General features: G+C 42.6%; 1 protein-coding gene across 1 annotated transcript in view; it reads right to left on the reverse strand.

Moving 5' to 3' along the window:
• Positions 1-21,268, reverse strand: part of LOC139693370 (centrosomal and chromosomal factor-like) — a 449,040-nt gene extending 427,772 nt beyond the window's left edge. The window contains exon 1 of the mRNA XM_071591498.1: positions 18,401-21,268. Coding sequence (XP_071447599.1) covers positions 18,401-20,033 — 1,633 coding nt within the window. The 5' untranslated portion in view covers positions 20,034-21,268. The remainder of the gene's footprint in view (positions 1-18,400) is intronic.
• Positions 21,269-25,497: the final 4,229 nt, after the last annotated feature.

A 25,497-nucleotide genomic window follows, 5' to 3' on the forward strand; every position in this document is an offset into this window, starting at 1 on the left:
TAGTGAGAAACAGAAGTCACTTTAGAAATATTAAAAACATTGAATTTACAAATCGGAGCAAAGTTAAACATTGCAAAGATGTTATGTATACTTTCAGGTGTATGTGTATGTTAGTTGGTAGTTTGAGTGTTTGCATGTATGTGGGGTGTAAGTGTTCTTGCATGAATGTTTGCCATGTTTTTCTAGTGGATAGTATAAATTTGTGGCTTTTGAATGCGGTTTTTTTTCTTTCCTAATTACGGGTGGTGTCCTTACAACCCCGCCACACGCCCTTGCGGCGGATTGCGGGGTATTAAGCAGATGCAGATGTAATTAGGGCGCGTTTGAAACGTTCATGCGTGGAAACGTACGAAATACGTGCAATAAAGATAAATTTTAGGCGGATAATTTGCGAACGACACTGCTGGCGTATCACAAAGGAAAAATATTAAACGGAAAAAAATTAAATACTAAAAGGAATTCGGTCCGCATTGCATCCGCGTGGATAAAAAAATTAATTTCTACGTTAATTCATCCCTCGTTTACCCTGGATTTTCATTTTTACAGACCATTTGGATTAAATTACCTGGATCCATGGCCACTGCATTGGAACAGGAAGAGTTGGACCGCTTTGGGTGGAACACCGCAACGTAAGCACTAGCATTCTGTTTTATTTCATTTTTGGGCAATCAATTCAAATGGCCGTACGTGATGTATACGATTGTGGTCACGAAGTGTTCGAGGGGAAAATGATTTTTCCTTTTCTTCCGTTCTGTCCAGCAAGAATTTCCCTTGTAGCATTTCGTCGCCTATCTACACTATGCAATCAAGCCCACCTTCGGGTTGATTGGAGTAGGTTGGTGTGGTCAACTGGTAAAATCTTATGCCAACGCTCGAATGACCAATTTTTTCGATCGTCTTGGCAAAGATTGAGCACGATTTTATTACTAACATATTTGTCATTGCCCTTTATCCTAAAAAGATTGCATGCACGACTTTAAACTACTAGATTAACGTAATTCATTCGAGGTGAATTCTTGCTCGAGAGTGAATAATTTTGACCCGTATTAAATTAGTAGGCCCACTGTGATAATTTAGGCATAAATGACGATGTGTAACGTTTTTCTACCTTCCACAACCCTCTACGCTGAAGTACGAAAATATGGCCTTCGACAATTCAAAATTTATGATAACCATCGCATTGACTGTAATGACTGGCAAAAAGCATACCAAGAGCCGTCCTTTTATTACGCAAGGATTTTTTTTGCTCTTGTTGCCTCTTTCTAATTTATAAGGATCCATTAGACATGAACTTATCATCCCCCCCTTCCTAGTATGTAACTACCAGTTCTATTTTTTTATATTAGCTAGACACATTTCCATAAAACTAAATGCATTAACATCTTACAAAACCATTTTCCACTAAGATTAATGATGATTTCAATTAAGTGATTGCACTAAAAAAGTACGTAACGTTGAAAGACAAGTTTTACAAAATTTTGTTCAAAAAAACAATACATAAAGCCATATGTAGCACACATTATTAACTATTTAAATAATTGTTAAATGATCATTTGATCAAAGGGTACATGAACGATCCCTTTCCAATGCTCATCAAATCTGATCAAAGTTAATTAAAATTTTTGCCTCATAAAAAAATGACAGAAATAATGTAATAATAAGCCATTGTAAGATTTCTCCTGAAACCCTCTCCATAATCTACCGCAAGGGAATGCGATGAAATGTCACACACCACCACCACCACCCTCTGGAAGCCTTACGTGATTAAAGGACAGCTCCATACCCACCCACTGCCACACGCCCTCGTGGCTGCCTGCATGCTGCGATAGTGTAAACCCGCGCTGAAACGGGAGAGGTGTATCCCTTATCGCTTTGAAGTCTCTAGCCGACGTCGCCTCCCGTTCATCAAGGCGTGCGGACAATGCGAGTATCCCCTTCCTCTCGGATGAGCCGTGAGAGGGATGCCCAGTGGAGAAGGGGGGAAGAGGGGTGTTGGGGGGGAGTGATGCGGGTTGACCGCAAGTCCGCGAATGACCAAGTCAAGCAGCGACACTCGCGTGACTGGCAGAATCTCAAAGAGCGCCAGTGTCCGCCCTACTGCGTATCCCCTCTTAAAAAGGTCAAAGAAATTTATACGGGCATTTATTGTCGTCGTATTTCATCCTTAAACACGAGATGCTTCTCGTGTGCGTCCTGGAAATACGATGGGGAACCGCAGAACGGTCGATACGCATGGAATACGTAAATACCGGCTGTTACGTTCCCTAGAAAGTCACGAGTCTTAATATCTACAATGTGGGGTTAATTGCGCCCCTCTTTGTGCGCCTGGCAGATGGGACCCGGGAATGTAACATACTTTAATAAGGAATTATTTTAAAGGAACAATACGTCCAGGTTTGAAATTTGTTGAAAAATAGGAAGATATAAGGCATAGAAAAAAGGAAATAGTTTTTTTTTATATCCATGCTGGAAGTTCTGCTTCATGGTCGCTCTTTGTGGTCATTTGGATCCAGATGAGCCATTGTTGACTGGCTAAGGAAGCACGAATATCACATGCACGACTTGAAGTAATTGTTGGTTAAATAGAAATTGTTGGAGTTTAATGCTGGCACGCAGGTAATAATTTTGCCTTACAATATTATATTGTTTGGCAAGACTCCATAGGTAATTGATCTAGAGTTAAGCTACCGCGCTGGAGAGTGTTGGGCCCTGGACTTACGGAAGGTAAAGGAATATGGAGGGTCACGCCATTAGCGTCTTACGTCCCCATTAATGATACTACCAATTGCAGTTGGCTCTTTTCCCCCATCACGTCTCGCTTCGTTTGCGGCCGACACTGACACGAGTGGAGTGGAAAAGAGTCGAGGAAAGGTGTCATTTCACATCGGTTATCGCGTCGGCTCACCTTGAATGCGCATCGAGTGTTTGGGACCCTGCGCCAAAGGACGGGAATTATACAGGATTGTATACAGGAAAACTGTCTCCTCAGTGAAGAATATTTAACAGCGAACGACAAGTGCCACATTAATTTTCGAAAACCCTGGATGGGAGATATTCGGAGCAATATAATGGCATTATCGAGTTATAACTTTTCCTTAAAACTAAATAATCCTAGTGAAACGCTGACCCGGAACGTGAAAAAATGTAGCTCCGTGATGGAGTAGGTGACAAAAGGCTTCTTTAGGGATAAGCTATAAGGGAGATTGACTCATATATCATCCTTCTAATGAAAAGGGTGGTTGTGCCACCGAAAATTCGATTCCCATGTGAGTTGTTCTTTTTTGTGTGCTCTTTGTTTATTGTTAACTTGTCTATGTCAGCCAACGGTTACGTAGGCGTGGAGAAGAACGCTCTTCAGCGACGACACAAATATATGTACACAATTTGACTATAGGCTTAACTATACACAGAAACGCAAAGAAAGGACATTCACGAATATGTTTGACGTTGCGACGGACAGGCCGTCATCTTCAGAATCTGAAGATGACGGCCTGCCCGAATTGTCGAACATTTTCGTGAGTGTTCTTTCATTATGTATGTGTATGTATATATTTATAAAGATATATATATATATATATATATATATATATATATATATATATATATATATATATATAGACACATACAAATACACGCATACACACATGTATTAACAGACTGAGACGAACCGGAACGTGTGGGTGCTTTACTGACCAGACTAACCCGATAGCCGTTCGCCGTAATTGTACATTCCTAGCGGTAGATTTATGGTAAGAACCATTTGGCACTCATCAGACGTGGAGACAGGCATACCAGCCATGCTCACCAAATAGACTCACAATTTACAGGCCGAAGTCCGTCCTTCCATTCCCCGTTCCCTTTCCCGCGACGCCTATTCATCCCTTTATTTCCGGTCCAAGCGTTTGTCCACTCCCCGCGAGCGCGCCTATGCAAAGGGAAGGACGGAGGAGAGGCGAAGGGCGAACGAAACCAGACGTTCGAAAGTGGTCCTTTTTCCCTCGTCGGGGCGACAGCTCTCCCCGAAAGAGCGCAGTTTTTGTTCCCTACTCGGTACCCCCCCCCCCTTCCCCATCTCTCCCGAAGAAAAACGCATTTCGGTCCACTACTCACTTTTTTTATCGCGACCCTGAGGGAAATAATAAAAGGGAGAGCACAAGAGTTTGGAATGGGGAGGGTTGAAAGAGAATGTGGCGACCGCCGCCCTCTCTGGCGGAGGAAAGCGGTACCACACGCTCGTTTACTTCCCATGTCGCCGTCGTCTGCATATATGTATTTACTACATGCCTCGCCCTTCTCCTCCACATCCCTCTCATCTCCCTTACCTGAACCTTTGCGCGCATGTCACCACCGTAGTCCCCAACGTTACGGCGCCACAAGTCATGCGTCCAAAATTCACTTTTCCTAGTTCAACTAAAGGGAAACATAGAAACACTTTATGGGTATCATAAGAATTGTCCGCTATCAAGAGGAAGATATACAATGCTCTAGCTTTTTCTTCTATCTTAAACATTAAGAATGACTTTTCTTTGACCTATTTGTTGTTTTATGTTAATCTTCAATTTTTATAGATCGTAATAATCAATCCACGGTAGCATGTGCCAAGTAAGGAGTGATTTAACAAACCCAGGGATGCCATTTCTACAGGAAACAACAGCACGCATAGCCATTGTGAAGGAGTTAGCAAAATTGTTTACGGTGCCTGTTTGTAGATGTATTTTTCCCTGGAGAAAGTTGGTAATGGGTCTCTAGCGATGTCATAACCGTTACTTGTAGGTCTTATCTCCGTAAAAGACCATAGCATGGAACCATAAAATAATACATAGGCCTTTTTTGGACTGTGTCAGCTATTAGGTGGTACCCGTTAAGGAAGGCCTCAGTCATTCTTCTGCGATCTATTGTCACAGTGCAGTGGACGACGACCGGTCAACAACAGAAAAGGTAAAACATGGGTCTTGGAGGTCGGGAGACCAATGAGCATGGCAATTTAATTGCTCCACCGAGTTTCAGTGAACAATAGCTACAATTAATTAGATCCAGTACTTGTTTTTTCAAAGTATATAAGATTTTTCAAATATTTATAAGTTAAGTTACGAATACTAAATATATATGTGCATACACTCACTCTTCTGATAGAAAATGAAATCATTTTTACTTCAGGGGAAAATATTTATTTTTTTCTTAGGAAACTTAGTTGATTATTTTTAGATATAACCGATTATGCATTATCAACCCGTAGAATCACATTTCCTACGGGTGATTCAATTACTTTCACATTTATTCAGACGTAGCTTTTGGCTACGTGTATAAAAATGGAAAAATATACGCACATTCGGTCTCGTATATGCAGGGCAACTTCATCATTTTCACTTCAATTAAATGATGGTCCCCAACTGTATCCACTATACTACACTTGAGCATGAAATAATTATGATTTTGAAATTTATGTTTTGTGTCGGGGCAAGTTTTGTATGAGAGGAATGACCTCAAGTATTCCAGCATCAAATATAAAAACAATAATTCATTCTGCACAGCTTCGTAAATGAAAGAGTCTTGACTCCCGACGAATGTCACGAGAAAACAGTACGCATTTTATTCACCTTTGTTCTCGTAATGCTGCTTTAAAATTCTTCAGCCTGCCTCGGAGAAAGGAAAGCTGTTTTGGAACTCCTTGCGATGCTAACCTTTCTAGCATTTCATTATCTCCTGGTCAGATGTGGAGGTGAGTATATAATAAATCCTCAGCCATACAACTCATAACTCTTCCTCGAGTAGCATACAATAGTTCTCAAGTTTCTTGTTAATCATGCTACAGTAAAAACAGGAAATATGTGTAGAGGAACATACGTAATATTCCCCCCAAACTTTTTCCTTCCAGAGATATTTTAATAGGTGCAAAATCAAAATGAAGCACACATTATACCACTTAAAACAAAAAAAATCAACTTTCAGAAATGTATCGCGAATTTATACGAAGTTGAAAGTTCTTAATCGAAATCCGTAGGGAAACATTAAGGAGAAATTCAATCAACCAGGCCAATGGAGTCTTTCTCTTTTTGCTCGAGAGAGGACACGCGAGGTTCGGGCACATTTTTCTCTACGAGTCGAGCCATCGATGTGCTTCACTTAAATGCGCCAGAGAATTCCCCTCCCTATAGCCGTCCTCAAATGACGGCCTCCTATTTGTTGGTCATCAACCCTAAATGGGTTTCTTCAAATCGCCACTTTGCATTATTACCATACTCCTTCGAGTCCCCCCCCCTCATCTATTTTTCCGAGGTGGGACTTTCCCTCTTAACGGCACGGAATGTTGCATGCAGGGTGCTCCCATCCAAGATCCGCCATGTGCACTGGTCGGGGAACAGGGAGGGGTTCGGGAGGGGATAGGGGGAAGGAACGGGGGTGGGGAAAGAAGCGGCTAATCGTGGCGATGAATTGGTACCGTTTGTTTTTCCATCCAAATCATATCCCCAATGTGCCTCCTCCATTCTTACCCCTCCGCCACCAGGAGAAACCGTAGTTAAGTGGCGTAACTGGGAGGGGATGGGGACATATAGAAATCGAAAATATATTTCTGTGGGGGGGTGGGAAAATTTTTTCCCGACTGGAGTTGTCTCTTAACGTTTAGCCAGCACTTATGATTAGAATTCAAACCCACCTTAAGCCCATAATCCTTCCGAATCGTATGAACACTTCCTACCTTTTAATTTTTGTTAACTTCATTAAGGAATATTATTTAATTATATTATGCAAAACTATATACAAAACAGTTAAACCAGGTAAAACCCAACTTATGAGGAAATATTGATGGGTTCCTTCGCGATTCCAACAGTTGTAACCTTACATATAAAAGAATCGATTGAGCTACACCTAGGATTTCTGTATAGCTCCATTGCGACCTACTTCCTGCTTTCGTAATTCTATCAAACTGTTTCCAGACGATATAAAATCCATGAATAAAAAAATTGATTTTAACAATATTTATATTCAAAATTTGTTTTTGCTGTAAGTTAAGTGATACCGAATTTGATTGATACAAGACCAACTTTATTTCGAATCGAGGGTTTTCGAAATAAAGTAGGTCAACCGAATGACTTGATAAATCTCTTATTCGATGTGAAATTAAGGTGTAAGGTATGCTTTATAGGCACACTTCCAAGTCTTTATGAAATGATGAAAAAAATACACGATTAAGGTGTAAGAAAAATGACAACTACTGACAAGTATGACTCAACAAGATCTTACCGTAACATATTTTAAGATTTGTTTTTTCCCTTATTGTGGCTTGTCATGATATATTGAAAGATTAAGTTTTATAAACTTGATTTCTAATGATAATTTAATGGTAATAATTAAATAATAGAACGAAAGAGATGCAATTAATATATTTCACTATTTTGTATTAATTAACGAAATAAGAACAATCACCGCCAGACATATTCTTTTGTCCATTGTCATTTGCCGACGTGTACAAAATATCAACCATAAAATGAAAGCGCAAGTACATCCGTGGCATCCGATTTTTTTATGGCGATACTTGTCAAATTAGGTAATGATAGCGGTAGATGTGTCTCCGAGCTTTATATTTCAATATAAGATATTTAAAAATATCATTTGTCGCTACTTTGATAAAATTAAAGAAATTCGTCCATGTGGTTGTTTTTTCATTTTTCGTCGTATAAATGTTGCGACGCCTTTTTTTTATCCAAATCCGTCATCATCACTCAAAGGAGTCGTTAGAGCTTTGACGTTATCTGAGGGAGTTGAAAGAAAAACATCGAATATACTCAAAAATATTTAAAATTTCATGAAGCTTCGACTTTTTTTGTCAAATCTGGCACAACTCCTGGGCATTCTTATTTTTAGAAAGTCACCGACGCCAAAGAGACCTTAAAATGCGAATTTAATGAGACTTTCGAAATTTACCTTTTTACTCTGGTGCTACGTTTTGTTTACCCGTTTTACTTGTATAGGTGCATGTGAATTTCGTTGGTGGTGGTGGCGGCAAGAAAAAAAAAGAAAAATCTAGTAGAATACCCGACCATTCTTATTTACAGAAAGTTTTTTTTTTCACGAAAGATAGCCAGTACAAAGAAAATAGTATTTCCAAAGGCAATGTCAGAATTCGGTGCACCTCTCACAATTAGTGAAGACTTTTATTTCCCATCACAAGGCTTTGGACAGCTGCGGTCTGCGTTGTTGTAAGGTGGGAGGGGTGGGGTAGATTGGCGACGGAGGAGGAATGACGGGGTGGTGGGGTAGAAGTAGGGGAGTCAGCCGTTGCCACTACGTGTCCATCGGCGTGTCCCGCATTCGTTCTTCAATCGGTAATTCGTTCCATTTGTTGTTTCGAAGCAAATGGATCGATGATGACGCCGGCCCGCCTTTGACTGCGTCTTTGGCCGCTGGCTCCGGGAATCTTTCGAGACTCCCACCCCATTCCTGGGATCGTGCGGAATGTTGTTTTTAACTTTCTGAGGCCCATACAACTTGAGTCGATACAGACGACAACATGTGAATTGGCTGGTAAGGAGGAGAAGGGAAATTATGAATCACGGAAAGAACTAAATCTCTTTCTCATTCTATTTCTAAACCCCCAGGGAATAAATCGCTCATTCTGAGCATCGAGCTAGTGACACACTATCAGATATCATTTTTTTTCCAATTGAACAATTCATGCAAGGTACTCTCAACCGCCCTCTATTTTCCCCTCCCAACATTTACATGCAACCCATACCTTGAAGGCACGTTCGTAATTAGTCGTGAAGTTAATTTTCCGTGAACTTTAATTTGATCGAGGTCGACGGACATTGGAAACCACAAACCGTCAGTAAACCCCTCCCATCCCTTGTCTTAAACCTCTCCGACGTTAGGGGTGTCATAATATATTTCCAAATTATAGAGTAAGAATTTTCGGTCGTAAGGCTCCGGGTTGATTTCCCGAGTGATGCCTTTGGACAACCCCATCAGAAATCCAAGTGATTATATATTTTAGTTACCATAACTTGGTGGGAAACTAAAAAAAGGCACAGGGAAAGTATATGGATCCATTATTTACCCTTTGAAAGAGTTAATTGTACAGGCCTTATTGGGTTTGTCTTTAATAAAAATCATCACTGGAGAGGTTTATGGCAATGATAATTCCAATACTTTTCTAAAACACCGAATTACATTTCCTCGAGAGATTTCGTGCGTAAGAAATACCCGTTTTCCTGGAGGGCATCATTCTTGACCATCATTTTACGTTTTCGCATCAATTTAAGTGACACTCTGTCAGATTATACTCCCCATAACTTTAACAAGCCATGAAGTGTTCATTCGATTGATCACTTAAAAACTCAAAGACGTCATTTCCTCCCAACTCGGACGAATGTGTTGATCAAGCAACGATAACACCTCTACCAATGCCTGACTGTAAAACAAAATGATTGATCCCACCGTAAAAATTTTCATTGGCACCAACAAGGTTTAATTGCCTCACAATAAAAACACTCACTTTAATTATCCAGGATGAAAAGGGGGGGAAAAATAAAAAAATAAATATTTATTTAGCAGCCGTTGACGGGTGCAATCTTCGAACCGCATCGCACTCGGTGCAGGCGAAGAAAATGATTGGGAGGAGGGGGGGAGGAGTCCGGGGAGCAGGGAGGGGTGGGTGGGAGGGAAGCGGGAGCTCGTCCGAGCAATTCGACGAATCCCACTCCAATTAATTACTCACCTCTCATTCAGGTAGGCGCCGGCGCCCGAATTCATCTCGACCGAGAGAACTGCACGTATTTTCCAGGCGAGGTGAACATATCAACCGAGCCTTTGTATTCAGAGTAAAGCAAAAAGAACGGAAGAGAGGTAGGAAAGGACATGTATATATATATGAATGTATTTACATTTTTGTATATATATATATATATATATATATATATATATATATATATATATATATATATATATATATAATGTAAAGACTACTTCATCGGAACTGTATGGTAATGTAAAATTTTTCCTTCACCCACAGGCTTCCGCATTTCACTGGTTAGAAGCACTGGACAGGGGAAAAAATATGCCTTAAGTGAAATCAACTTGTCAAATTTCCCAAAATAGTACCATGCTGACCATGTTGTGAGCATGTGGAAGTAAATAAAAAGTTTGAAACTGTCCAAGGTTTATATTTAAATTGGGAAGTCACATTTTCACATGTTAAATAGATTCCTAAATATCAGTCACATAAACTTTTTGAGTTTTGGCAAAGAATTCGTTTAATAAATAAATTATCTCCATGCACATCGAAAAATCGAAATTATTGACTAACTATATTATTTTTCGACCCCAAAAACTGAAGATGATTTGAAAATATTTTTTACAAAGTAAAAATCATTAGAGGAGACATCTTAAAACTTACATTGTATTACTAAACGCATGCAGTCAGGATTTGATTATATTTCCAAATGAATTATTTCCATTGGAATAAAAAATAGTCATGGATTTCCCCAAGAGAATCACGTTCACCATATTATATGAACTTCCCATGGTTTCGCCAGGGATTTTAGAATGATAATGTCATAAATTTTAAGCGAATTTTGGAAAGAGGCAATATGCATAATGCTTTTTGTAAGTAAAGCCATCTCTGGATAAAGTTATTGCTTTTATCTGGGAAATATCAATTAGTTTGAGAAAGTAAAAATTACATCATTAGAAATAAATTTGCAGTTGTACACAAATTTGTGTAAATATGTGGAATAGTGCAAATTTGTTTCTCATAATGACAAACTTCCACTACATCTCGCCTGAATCTGCTTTTATTTTTCAAAATCACATCATAAAGTTGTACTCCATCCCGAAATAATTGCATGACAGAGAAACTTGGTTAAGTTTGGATAAGCATAAATGTCAAGAAAACGCGGAAGTTTTAATACTTGGTGTATATTTGAGGTACGAGTGGGAAATGAATAGAATTGACTGACTGAATTGGTGGTACAAACGTGTGAAAAGAGTGTTTTTCGTGGTAACGATGAGCACATTTTAGAGAGTCGAATCCCCAAGTAATAAAATAGATGCACATACGAGAAAAAAAGAGAATGTTTTTTGAATGAAAAAGACAGTTTCGAAAAGTCATAGGCGAATTCAATCAAAGAGTGTCTCTGAAGACGAGAATAAAAAATAAGTGTATGAAAAAGTTGATGGAAACGACATAGGCGAAACAAGTATGCAAGGGCAGGAAGGTATATGGATGATGACGAAGCATGAAATATTTCATTGCATTACCTCACCTTTTCAATCTAAATGAACATTCCTCTTCATACTTACATCAGCGTGCAATAAATGCCATTTTGAAACGTAACCCCCGACTTTTATTCTTTTCACACACACCTCATATATCTACCGCAAGTCCTTTCCTCCTGAATGATTCTTGTCCACTCCCATTTACCTTGAACTCTTGTCTTTTAATTTCTCAATTTATTTTGTACATTACATTGAGTTTAACATTTACGTTGTGTTATATTATCTATTATGTGTCAGGGTTGTTTTTTTAATTAATTTTTTTGTACGTCCAACATGATTACTCATGTGCTGTTTTTGGACTAAACAAACAAATATACATTAGCAAAAACGGAATCGAATTCGGGGTAAAAAAAATAAAATTAAGGATCATTTCCACACTGCTTATCCCGAAATGGAACGGTTTGAAGGGAATAAATGCGCGTCCACATCCACGTAAATTCGACAATAACAAAATATTTAGCATAAACACCTATGTAGCTGATGGAATGAGACACTTTCGACCTGGAATGCGTTATAGACCCACGGTGACCATGCACGTGCGATAGAATCCAGGGAGCTTCTTCACAAGAGGTATGCCAATTAGAATGGAATTGGTATCTCAAACCCCAAACCCACCTCCAGTTTCTCAAACGGGACTCCCCGCTTCCTATTTCCCCCCCGAGGGCAAACGGACGATCCAATCTCGCACCCCGCAGTGTGTGGCACATCGAGAAAGTTGTTTTAAACTCGGAGCGAAGTATCGCATGCACATCTCGAGGAAGCAATTTATTCCGCTTTAGCGCAATAAATGGCAGTCAAGAGGTAACACGAGATATTTGGCATTAAAATAAAAAAAAAGTGTAGGCCCTCGAATTTATCTCCGTGCGGTAATAATGTGCCCGCGTCTCAGCGTCATAACCACTTGAACCACTTGGAAGTTAACCGCGTGGTGAGAGGTGGTGATGGGGAATTTGAAAGCGTTAAACTTCACCATCGAAAGAACGAATGGGTGCTTTTAGTGCCGATGAGTATTCCGTAGCGTATTTCACGATGCATGCCGTCAAAGTATGAATATTAAACGAAAAATATACTTAGCATACATATTAGTTTTAGTATTCCTTAGAAATTGTCAAAAAAAACGGAAATTTGACTTTCAAGTCAAATGGCTATTAAGACTATTGTAATAACCTTTTTTAAATTCGTAACCCCTCTAAATCGAATAAAAATATTACATATATGTGCAAGTGATAGATGACGATGAATATCAAAACATTTCTTTCGAATTGATCCTTAACAGATGCCCTAAATCCGGTTCGAAGGAGTGGCGAATGACATTTTCAATACGAACGATAGGGGATCACAATAACATTGTTAGATCGCGGTAGGGTCATGTTCGGGTAAAATTATTCTGGTGTGTATACAACCCCTGCCATACACCCTGGCGGTGGCTTGCAGGGTATATATAAATAAATAAAAAATAACTTTCAACCTATCACCTGATTTTCTCAGTCTAATAATTTACTGAGTGAATTATTCAAGACTACTCGGGCACCAACTTGGATCGCAAAATGTTACTTATTTCCTTAATTATTTACCATAAGGTTCGCCTTGTTTCACACAGCTAAACTTTTACTGGTACCATAGTATTCCCTCCGTGCGCCAACACAAGACACCGCTAGTCTGCCCAATCGGTGTGTGGTAGCAAATGTCCGGACGCCAGCCATGAATACAACAGGGGAAGAAGTTTGCAAAGAGTGAGATTGGGATTCATTTCTTGACGCTTCACTCCTTTTGTTTGAGACTTTGTATTGTGCAAGATGGAGAAACGAATACTTGAGCACATCCATTTTATTTTTTTTAGTACCCTGCAAGTCACCGCTAGGGTGTGTGACAGGTGGTGAATACACACCAGACTAATTTTGACCCGAATATGACCCTACCGCAGTCGGACAATGTTTCTAAACAATGTGAACTCGTCAACATAATCTTTCTAACCTCGTATGTATTTCCGGGCCTGAATGAGTACGTATCGTGTGACCTAGATCATTTCTTCTATTTCCTGTGCGTACAATCGCACTGTGGATTTTCTTACGTGATATTGGGTTGATTCGACTCCGAGACTATGTATGTAGAGTCCATAGGAGCTCCTCCTGGGATATGCGATTAAATATTCGTGTTTGTGGCTCCGTTTCCACCCGACACGAACCGAGTAACGACAGTAACAGTGTTCATCGTTCCTGAGGGGGGAGGGGGAAAAGAGGGAGAGGCACCCGTCCTGAGCCGTCATCGCCTGACCAGAGAAGTATGTCACCGGTGGCAAACGATGCGTGGTCTTTAAAGCGAATAAGAGTTCCTCGTAGCGAACTCGTTGCGAGACGAGGAAAAGTCCTAGCTCCCAAAAGTCCACCTCGCGGAAAGGGCATTGCAGTGTATTCGGAGAAGGAAAAATCCTCGCAGGGGATGATGAATCATGACACGGAAGGTGGGGTCGCCGGGAGGGAGGTGGAGCTCAGCTGAGCTCGGCGACAGGAGATGGGAACGCGAAACACCTGACGCACATTAGGGAGTTTAGGCGAAGCGAGAACCACAGCAATGAAATCGGATAAAATTGAGGAGGATCCTTCGATTTGAAAGCTTCCACTGAGGCAATAATCCTAACCCTGAACTAAGAGTACGCCATGAAAACCGAGAACACGAGAAGTGAAACTGAGGGATTAGAAATAAGAATATTCTCTTTCCCTCGTACAATTAACTCGTGACCAGCACAATACAGAGTGCGACAATTTGTAAAATTAAACTGCACAGCAAGAGTAGTAGTATTTAGGGGAGGCGACCGACAGCTGAGGGCATTTGCTTCTTTAGGGATGGAGAGGAACCCGGCGTCGACATTAGCCTACGCTTTTACGAAAGGCGCCAAGGGGTCCGCAACTTAACGCCCCATCCGACGGACGGCGAGTACGTTAGCTCCCTAATACTAACGATTACTCAAATGGCCGGAGACCCAATACCACCTGCCGCGTGCCCTAAAGGATGGTTTTCAGGGCAAGATTATTACCGCTGACAATAAATTGGATGCGAGCGCGGATTATCTACCGTTTAATACGCCGCTCTTAAGGTCATACTATTAAATGCGTTACGCGTTTCATTATTAAAAAGATTATTAAGTCCACCCGACAATTTTAATTCAAAAATGCCTCTCCCAAGTTGACAGAGAATCGATGCGATTGAGTTGGAACTTAACTTCGTTTACCAATTTGCATCGTGTCCTCTACCTCACGATCCCGGAGTAGCGTTACGCTGCAGATGCGGCCGGACGTGAAGCCACTGTGCCAGGGAGCTAACTTGTCCAGTTTAGCGAGACGTATCACAACCAGCCGTTTGATATTAACAAATGATGAGAGAGCGTCTTGCCAAATTGGCTTCTTCGCGGTAGTGTCGTGCGCGAGAAATACGAAAAACAAAAAGGTTAGAAAATTGACGAAACGTGAAGTTAATCAGTTTTCGTAAACTTTACTCCGTACTATTTGTGCTTTACCGTAAGGTATTTACCTTTTCTTCATTCTACTAAACTAGTCAGAAATTAACTTATAGGAGGAGGGTAAGCGTGGAGCAATTATTCGAGACCCTGCCTGTTTTTGAGGGTGGGCGAAGCGGCCGTCGTCCGCCCTGGGGGCCCCGTCTTGGGATCCAGCTGAGGCCGTCAGGAGCGGACGGGTGGATGGGGGATAAAGTAACACATCCACGAGGCCCGGAAATACGAACTCCATCAGAGAAACCGAATGTTGTAATTTGAATCGCTTCGATAATAATTAATTCATTTTTCAATGTTGGCCATCTCTCGGCACACTTTGGAACTTAGTATGGCATTATTACTTTTTAAGACTGCATATGGATACTCAGCATATCGATAGGATTCTAATATTATTGGAATGTAAGGAGCAACTGTGTGATTTTTCCGAAAGGGTTTGACGAAAATTTGACGATATTATGGATCATACAACCACCATTCATTGTTTATAAAGTTAAATCTTGTCCTCTTGAATGTCATCATATAAAAAACACAAGTTTATTAAACTCACACAATGCTGCTACACCGACAACGGTCTCGAAAAATTATGTCATTTCCAAAACGTACGATTGGAATTTATGTGACTTTAAAATCCTTAAAAATGACATATTTTGTCGAAGCTACAGATTGAATTGCAAAATTGTGCTTTCATTTGATTGTACTAATTTTGTTTAAATTTTAACATGTTTGTATAGATTAACTCACGCTAACATGTAATACTGAGTATATATGTACAACTCACATATTCTCAACTTCGTCTACAAAAAATAAACTTGCAATTAATGCTTATAAAGCGAAATGATGTCTTCCGGAGAGTTAATAACATTTGTGGATTCTATGAGTAAATTCCTAAAATGATGCACATACCGTCACCAAACTGTCCCAATACGTAAACAGTGTTGAATTATTAAAATCGGGGAAATATGTGCCTTACCACACGAACCATAATGACATAACAACAATAGCCTAGCGTCAATCGAGACGATCACGCTCTTGGTCTTCCTCCGGTTGAGGGACGGAGTAGGCTCGAGCAGGGCGGGGTTCCCGAACTTCCCCCACATTTAATTGAGCAAACGGGTCCAGGACAGTCCCTCCCTCCCGTACCTCCTCCGACGTCATCGCCATCCCCACGACCGCCCTAGTCCGCTTCCCGACCACCGACGGCGCTGGTCCCGAGGAACACGGGCGACGCCGTGAGTGAGACGGACTTCGGAACGGGGTTGCCGGCAAATGGAGGAGGAATCCCCCGCCCCGCAATCTCCGTGTTGGTGGGGAGGTGGCCGCCCACTCCGGGAAATGAGAACGTGTTCACGCCGCCGTCAGGAGTAGCCCCCGCGGACAGAGCGTCTCTTCAAAAGGGACCGAGACGAACACGATGGGGTGGACTAATATACGAGAGGTTGTCTCTAAATAATACGGCGACATCAGGTGGTTCATCCTTTGAAAAAAATGAAATCGATGTATGGAGAGAGAGAGAGAACGCATGAAGTTTTAACTTCTCCCCGTTTTCCGACGACTAACACCAACCAGGAGTGGATCCAATGAGGAGGCGGGAGCCAGTCCCCCTTTTAAGTGTGAGAGGAAGCCTCGTAGCTAGGCTACCTCCCGACCACTTGCTTACCTCTGAATCGGTTTGCACCGATCGGCATGGAATCCATAATGTAAAATTTTTTAAGGTATACATATTAACATCTTGCACAAAATTTTGCATAATGTGGTGAATTACGACGGCATCGTATATATGAATAATCGTTTAAGAGGGTTCATTTTAAAAATAAGACTTTGCCCGAATGTTTTAAAGCATGCATTAATAGTGTTAATTTGAATTGAAAAAATACCACTCAGAGATACCACTAAGGGTAACTAAGTATAACTCAGTGTATCAATGCTGGAGGAATGTATTTTGTAAATTATTAAGTAATTGTAAAGATAACTGCAATAAATTTTGATTTTTGGCACAAGTCCCGATACTTATTGTACGGACCCTGTAAGTCAACCGAATATTTTCAGAGTGGTATATAAGAGCGGACCTAAGGTTAAAAATGTTCCTAGACCCGCCTTTGTACCATACTTTAAAAGGTTTATTATGATTATTTTTTTTAAACTGAAGTAGATGCACGTACGACCCATTGAAAGGCAAATGTCACATAGAACATCGCCTCCTTACAGATTATGAAAGGGATGTGTTTCAGTGTGAGTGTGTGTTTGCATTTGAATCCAAACAAATGTTCCCCCATCCACGTTGTTTTAGTGCGTTTCAGATTGAGCGCTTGCCGAGTCTCCACGACTCGGAACACATTTATAGGATAACCATGGCAACCGAGAACCTTGGGTGACCGGCCACAACACGGAATTAATGGATAAAAGACCCCCAGCCTCCTCCTAACTCTCCATCCCTCCCTCCCCCGGGGCGAGCTTTTGTTAAAGCGGGAGTTTAATGCGAGACAGGATTTCCTTTTGTTTCTCTCCCGCGGTATGGAGTGGAAATAAACTCAAAATGCAGTGTAATCTCTCTCCACCAGTGTTACTACTGTTCCCGCGTATCATTTTACTTCCATGCAAGAGGCCATAGGATCAATAAAGATTTCACTCACACTTACAAAAGAGAGACAAAAAAATCTTCCATGCTTTTCTTTCTGTTTGGCCAGATTATCAAAATATATTATTAACCTTGGAATGATATGTATGGGCCCGTCAAATAAAATGATGTTATAATTTACGTTAATATTTCGAGGGCCAGTTAACTTGAATTCTGGTTGGAAAAATTTTGAACTCCTCCACAGAAAATTTTGAAAACAAGTCAAACATTTTAAGTTTTCTTTTTCCGCGCAAAATAAAATTCATTTTGCCAATTGGAATGATAATGTTTAAACAATCAATCACACTTGTAATAAAAGTAATAAAAAAATAAAAAGAAAATGGATGACTCACCGATTTTTTTTGTTCAGTCCTCGTGAATTCAAAATGATATCCAATAACTGCCAATAAGGTATCATCAACCTTTGCTGATTTTTTTTAAGAAATACCAAAGGAACAGATAAAACGAACCAATAAAAACGATAATTTTTTGATTCACTGATAAAATTTTTATTTCTTTTTAAAAACGTATTTTTAAAAACAACATTCAAATTCATCCATCACACAATAACAACTGTCATATATCCTCCTGGTTCGGCCTCAACAGAACACAATAAGGAACACACACTAAAATAAATAACAAATGAACATTTCGTCTACGTATTAAACTGAGACATTAAAAGGAAGCCGTTTTACTTTCATAAGGATTACTCTCGTAAAAAAATCACAGGTGTAAACCGGGAGAGTCTTTGGATTTCACTGATAATATTTGTTTCATCGTAGAAACTTATATATTTTCCTCCTTTTAATGTTATAAGCGTTCAAATTTATCCATCACAGAATGCCAACTGCCGAATATCCTGGTACGGCCCTCGATATAAAGCACAATATGTGTATAGCACTAGAAACAAAACAACAACCGAGCGAGTTGTTCTACGCGTCAAAATGAATACACAAGGAAGCCTGGGCAACAGTTTCTATAGGCCACACTCGTCAACTCACCGGTGAGGGCGCCTTTGTCGTCCGCTAGGGAGACGGGCGTCGCGATGCCACTGTCCGGGCCCCCACCGCCGCCCATCACCGCGGTGTTGGCAACACCGACGAAGTCCCTCTGCAGACGTAGCTCCGGGGCCAGCGGACTCCGCTCCGAGTCCGTCCAGTGTCCGCCGCTCACCCCACTGTCCGAGCCCGAACCGAAGTCGTTAGCCTCGCCGCGTACGTTGGCTCCGCACATGGCCCCCACCATTGACTGCCCTAGTCCCGCCGCCATGGCCGCCTCCAGCTGTTGGTGATGCTGCTGGGCGGCCGTCAGGGCGGCTTTCTTCGCCTTTGCCGCACTCTTGTACATGGCCAGGCTGGACGGGTCCGCACCCGGCCACACGGCACTTGCCTGCTGATGCTGCTGTTGGTGAATCACGTGGCCGCCGACTTGCTGCTGGGCCATTTGGTGCTGCTGCGACGAAGTTGAATGGTGCTGCTGCACAGCGGCCGTGGCGTGATGGTGTTGTTGCATCCCTGCCGCAGCGGCGGTCACATCTGCGCGTGCCTGAGTCGCCTGATGGTGCGGGTCGACGTAACGGATTTGGTGCTGCTGGTGGGAAGTGGTGGTGGCCACGTGCATCGGGTTAACCTGAGCGGGGGCGGGCTGATAGCAGGAGGAAGAGGTCTGCTGCTGATGGTGTTGCTGCTGGTGCTGCTGTGTCTGCTGCTGTTGATGGTGGAGGGACATGTGGCCCTGCTGCTGGGCCTGCAGGTGGGACGACTGCTGCTGGCCGTGCTGCTGCTGTTGTTGGATGTGGGCCGCCGTGGAATGGTGTGGAACGTGCAGCATGGACTGCTGCTGCGACAGTTGGGACGACTGGGATTGGTGCGGGTGGTGGTGCGACACGGGGGGGGCTAGGAGGTTGCGGTTTGACAGCGCCGCCATCCCGCCGGCGGAGGACATTTGGTGCTGCTGATGCTGTTGCTGCTGCTGTTGCCGCCTCGTGGAAGAACTCTGAGTGGTAGTGGTGCTCCCCGACATGAGGAGGCTCGTCGACCCGTTGGCACCGCAGCTCGCGACGTGTTGCTGCATGCTATGCTGCTGGTGGAGGTGCTGCTGTTGTTGTTGTTGTTGTTGCTGCTGCTGCACATGAACCGACTGGTGCTGCTGGTGAGTGCTGCCGCTGCTCCCGAGGTGCTGGATGCTTTGGTGTTGTTGCTGGTGGTGGTGATGGCTACCCGCCCGGCCCGACGTCCCGGGCAGGTTGTTGATGAAGGGGCTACGGCGCTGGGACTCGGCCCGCCGGTAGTAGCACGGGTGGATCATGAGCAGCGGTTCATGTTTCACGCCGGGAGGAGGCTTCGCCTGCGACGGCAGCTCGTACTCGACGCTGCAGTCCACGTGCAGGGGTCGGGAGTAGTCCTTGCCGGTCGTGGCTGCCGCGGCGGCGGCGACCGCCGCAGCGGCCGCGACTGCCGATGCCGCCGCCGACGTTCCCGGCAAGCCGGTCGCTCCGGCGGCGCCCCTCGACAGGTTGGCGGCCCCCAGCTGGCTTGCGTGGCACATCCGCGCGGTCTGCGACCCCGGGGGCTGCGGGGGGGCCAGTGAGGGCGGCGGGACCACGTCGAAGGGAGAGTAGCACGCCATGGCCATGGTGGGCCGGGCCTTGGTGGACCTCCGGCCGGCGAGCACCCCTTTCGCGTGGGTCAGCGGTTCATCCCTTCTATGATGGAACGGTTCGAATCGCCGGCACTCCCTTCTCGACACGTCCCACTCATGAATCCGCCCTTGGGACGCCGGGGTTTTTATTAAGTTTTCAATTTTTTTATCTTTGATGGCAGGAGCGTCTCGAAACTGCCACGTTCCCCCTGGCCCCTGAAGTACGACACGGAGGTAGGGGGAGGAAAAGACGGACAGAAGGTTTTAAGGAATACTACTACGATTACTTCTTCAGGGTGTGATATCTAAGTGGTATCCAGGCATACACTCACAAACACAGGGTGATAAACAATGACGCAAGGCTTATAGGAACACGTTGGGAGGAAAAACAATAGGGATTACGTATACAAATAATACAATGGAAATATTTTTAAAGGTGATGGACGATCACAGAACTTATTATATTCCAAAGGATTGAAAGACCATCCGCTCTGAAAACACGCACAAATACACAATAGGAATATGGAGGTAAAAGGGTACAAAAGGTTTAAGAAAACACACAAGACACAAATTTATATATATCCCCTTTCTGACGAAATGCGAAATTTTTTTTTACAAAAATTGAGTAGATTCTAATTCCACTGCAAGTACGAAGAGGATCCCAAGAGGAACACGGAACTATCACTTTTATACGGATGAAACACTTAGAAGAGAGATAATTGTAGAATTCTCCGTAAAGGTAAGCTTTCTCCTGCGCTGGACGTAATCCTATGAGCCGAGCTTCTTCTCTCTCTCTTTCCCCGTCGCGATGTGGCTGGTGCGCTCACAAACAAAAATCGTTCCCTCGGAAACTATATTTTAGGCACACACTCCGCTCAATCCCGTCTCGACGTAATCACAGGCTCCGCAATCAACGCAATGAACTCCTCGGGAAGAAAATCCGAGCGGTTCACTGGTAAAATATTCCTATCTAGACGATGCTGAGAGGGGTGCTCCTTTAAAATTCGAGGTAAGCCCCTTGGTTAACACTGTAAATCCTTTTCTCTCCGACGAAGCGCACTCCTTTCTTGTTCCCTAGGAATAGGAAAAATATTACAACTTCTTGGAAATGTGGAGGTTTAATTTCCTCCTTTGGACAAGGCGCTTCTTCTCACTGGCTCTGGGCGAACATTCGCAACTCCACGTCCACTCCCATCGACCGAGTCCTGTCGACTGCGCGAATGCGCTCCGTGACTGGACTGCTGCCGGTTCCCGTGTAGAGGCGCCACCTGCGCACCCGCAGTCTCTCTTGCCGTCTGCCCCATCCAATACGAGAAGACGTTGGAGGGGAGGGCTTGGGAGTGGTGGGGTAAAGAGGGGGACTGGTGTGGAAGGGGTCAGGGGCTAGTAGTGTCGTCACGGAGAGCGGACCAATGGGAGGGAATCGCATCGGAGCGTCGGCCAATCGGAAAAAGAAATTCTCGCCGGTTTCGGTGCGTGGTGTGGGGTTTAGACGAGCGTGGCGACCGTCCTTTCCCTCACGGCGAATGCCCGAACTAGGTGCATCTCTCATTTACCCTCTCTCTCCCTCCTCGTCATTCGCGAGAGGGGTTTTTCGTTCCTTTTATTTTCCCCCGTCGTCGCCGCGTAAAGGCGGGAGTGGGAGACGGACGGTCTGGCGTTCCCGGGAAAGAGGGGAAGGGAGGGAAGAGAAGGAGAACACGGCGGCGTACGATGACGTGAGCGACTCTCACTACTCGTCGATGGTGGTAACTGGAAATTCCCTTTAAACCGCCCCGAATCAATATGCGTGCTGCCGGAATGACTAAGGCTGGGGCGGAGGACTCGCAACTCCCTTGGCTTCTTCGAAATGACGGGACCACATCGGTAATTCCACTGCAGTCAGCATCGTAAAGACGATGGCGTGGGACGCGACTTTTATTTTTACCAGTCCAGAAAGCATTCCGTGGAAAAATCCTCCGACCTCATATCTCCGCTTTTAATTCTGACGTTTCGGTGATTCCTTGAAATGGATAAAGAAAGTGTTTTCGCCGTCGTTTTCATAGAACTGAGCGTAAACAAATCCCACTTTCAACGTTACCTCACGGCCAATTGCGGAGATGATTTAAAATATCAGTATGCCTTAGACTTTAGTTTTGTCTCAAATAAATTAAAGTTTAGAAATTCAAGCATGGCGGGATTGGCTTAACATTAGCTAAACATGGTGGATATTTGATTTTTGTTTGTTATAAAAATAGTGAGTGTTAGCTTGTCGAATGACTACTGGGCCTGGATAGAGCTTGTAAGTTATTTCAGTAGGGAAGCAACAAAATCCTGACTAAATGTGATGGAATGGACTTACCAACGGGGAATATTAAGAGTCACGAGAACTGAAGAGCGCACCAGAAACGAATGTAAAAATGCGTCATATAAGCGAAAGATGTGTGTTAGAACACAGTAGGGAGAATGTTAGACAGACAGGTAGACATGAAGGTAGACAGTGATCAGAAAATAAATTAAAATCGGCCTTCATTTGACCTTGCCTACTCTGAAAGGAAACTACGTGAAGTTTTGTATTCATGCATAATTTGGAGTGTACATTTCCATGCTGAATGTTTACTGACGAATGCCTTCTGAAAGGAGAGGCAATTTTAAGAAATAAATGTAGATTTCGAATTCGAAAAAGCGTTTAAGTTTGCTTTGTTTCACTTTCTCTTAATATTCCTTTGAAATCTCGAGGCGATCGACATTTTTTTGACCGACGAATTTGTATGTTGGCAAATTTGGAAGCAATTGAATTCATGAATGTAATTATTAAATCAAAATACTTGTCATAATAGAGGTCGTATTAGTGATTATTAATGGATATTTTCCCAGTTTTTTTGTCATTTTATCATTAATTGCGTACGGACATAGTCCGTGAGTTAATCGTTATTTTTAGGAAATCACAAATAATACTAAAATGTGACAGCACTTCACTAATTCCCGAAGTGCGAACGTTTTGCTGTCAACTCAAGGTGAATTTGCCTATCTTATTTCTTCAATAATCCCTTGTCGAAACAATACGTGCTTGTAGTCATCACAAGACCCTGGGGTTTTTATTATAATATATTATATTATATTACATTACATTACATGACATTACATTACATTACATTACATTATATTACATTACATTACATTACATTATATTATATCACATCATATCACATCACATTCACAATCATTCATAGAGAAGTTCTAAGTAATCGCAATAAGCAGAGAAAATTCACTTGGCATTTTTTTTAATTTGAAAGATTAATTAAAAAGAGTCACCGAAAAACATTTTACTCATTTAGGAGAAAATTGATCATTAAATTGGATCAATGAATTATGATCAAGTTTTTACTCACTCCTTGGTGGATATGCAAGACTATCTTCGAACCATTATTCTCGATCAATGCTCAATCGTATAAAATTGTGTACTAATGTGAACATTTTATTTTTCTATGCATATGTTATATGTTTTATGGTTACATAAGGAAGCTCATAGTTTATTCTGCTGACGAAGGGTCATCTTAAGGGCATGAAACGTTTAGTAGTGTTTTTTTGTATCTCAAATATTTATTTTTCGCATACGCATATACATTTGTGTGTTTTATTTGTGAGATGGAATGGCTATACTCTATCAGTGCAATCTCTCTTTATTTATCTCATTAATTTCATTCATCTCCGTGGCACCACTGACATTTTCCTGAAAACTTAGGACGCGCGGGCGTTTAGAGGTTCCATCTTCGAGGGACTGTTTGCCTCTCATTCCCCGTCTCTTGACGAAAAAGCGTTTAACGAGTCAACAGCTAGAATGAGTGTTGTTAATTGAGTGATTTTTATATGTTTTATTCATTTAGATTGCCATGTTATTATTGTGCTTCCATATGTGCTTGTGTTTAAGTGAAATAATGAAACCAAAATGACAGTAGAATGGATAAAAATCTACAAGAATTCTGAATCAATACTTACGTACGCCAAACACGTCCTAGTCTGATTCTATCTATGTTCTCCATATTCCAAGAGCAGAGTCAAATGGCGCGATTTGGATTCTTCTTGCACACTCACAATTGGTTAGAATTACTTGTCACTCCGTGTACAGCACGTAAGAGCTGGTATCTAATGGTCTAATTTTATATGGCGTCCTTCATAATTTGCTACTATCGTATTCTTGGCTGCCCTGTTACAATATACTCTTTTACCGACTTTCTACTTTTTTTATTTTCCATTCTATTTTTTTTAACCACACTGATAAAAAGTGATTGCAAGAAATTGTTGATTTTAATTTGAGTTAGTGAGTTAGATTAAGATATATATTTTTTACTTAACAGAGATATCCCCTCGAGTATATAAAACGGTAGGAGAGATCATATTAATGAAATTAGAGAGATCAAGTGCTGAATAGATAGATTTCAGATGTCCTTTTTTCCACGCTTGATAAGGGATCAGAAAAAAAATGTCCAACCGCGGTAGGGTCATGTTCGGGTCAAAATTAATCTGATGTGTATTCACTCCCTGCCAAACACCCTAGCGGCGGCTCGCAGGGAACTATTTAAATGAAAAAAATAAGAGGAAATAGCTAACCTATTGCAAAGCCCTCTACGTCAATTGAAATTTAAGCAGTGTCAGGAAAAAAAGGTGGCGGCAGTTTCTCTCTTTGTGCCATTCATATACATTAAACGTCTATATGAGCATGTACGCTAGTTCGCGTGCATCTAGAGTGAAATCATTTGAATCTACCGAGCATGGAAGATGGGTAGGATGGAGGCTGGTCGATGGCGGCGGCGCCTGCTAAGAAGAACTGGGCCTGCCTCCCGGAGAAGGGAGGGTTCTCTCAGTGCCGCCCCATTCAAAGCCCCTCCCGCCCCGTCCCCCGACCTCTTCGGACACAGGCGAGACGTAAGGAATGGCATTTCACGAATGGCTGCCCAGCCATGCCGGCCCCCACGGAGTGAATGTGAAAAGGCCCCATCCTTCCCTGCCTCCTCTTATTAGCCGCCGCCATTACTGCCCTCCAGTCCCTCTCTCCCACCACAACCACCGTCTCCCCCACCCTCCGCCACCCTCTCCCATGCGCCCGCACTCCGGAGTGGCGAAAATATTAACGATTGCTCGCGGGGGCGGTCTGCATTATTACCGATTGCATGTGATATTAATTATCCCTCACCCAGTCTGCTCCCTTCAAAGGCCCCGCCTCGCCAATGAGGGGAGGGTAGGGTGTGTTCTCTTCTCCCCTACCCCCCTTCCCCTAAAGTTTTCTTCCTCATTCCTCCCCCTCCCCTTCCATCGGAGAGCTCACTTTTCAGAGGGTCGCTGTGCGAGAACGATTGGAATTGTATATCGATGGGTAGCATCTCGATGCACCAACCAGCATCGATTTACCAGTCCCTTATGTTAGTCCCGCGGTACATCCACTCGGTAAATGAATAGCTATATAATTCGTAGCGTCAAA

This window comes from Hetaerina americana, unplaced genomic scaffold (genome assembly GCF_022747635.1).
Source record: "Hetaerina americana unplaced genomic scaffold, ioHetAmer1.1.p SCAF_48, whole genome shotgun sequence".
Taxonomy (NCBI): Eukaryota; Metazoa; Arthropoda; class Insecta; order Odonata; family Calopterygidae; genus Hetaerina; species Hetaerina americana.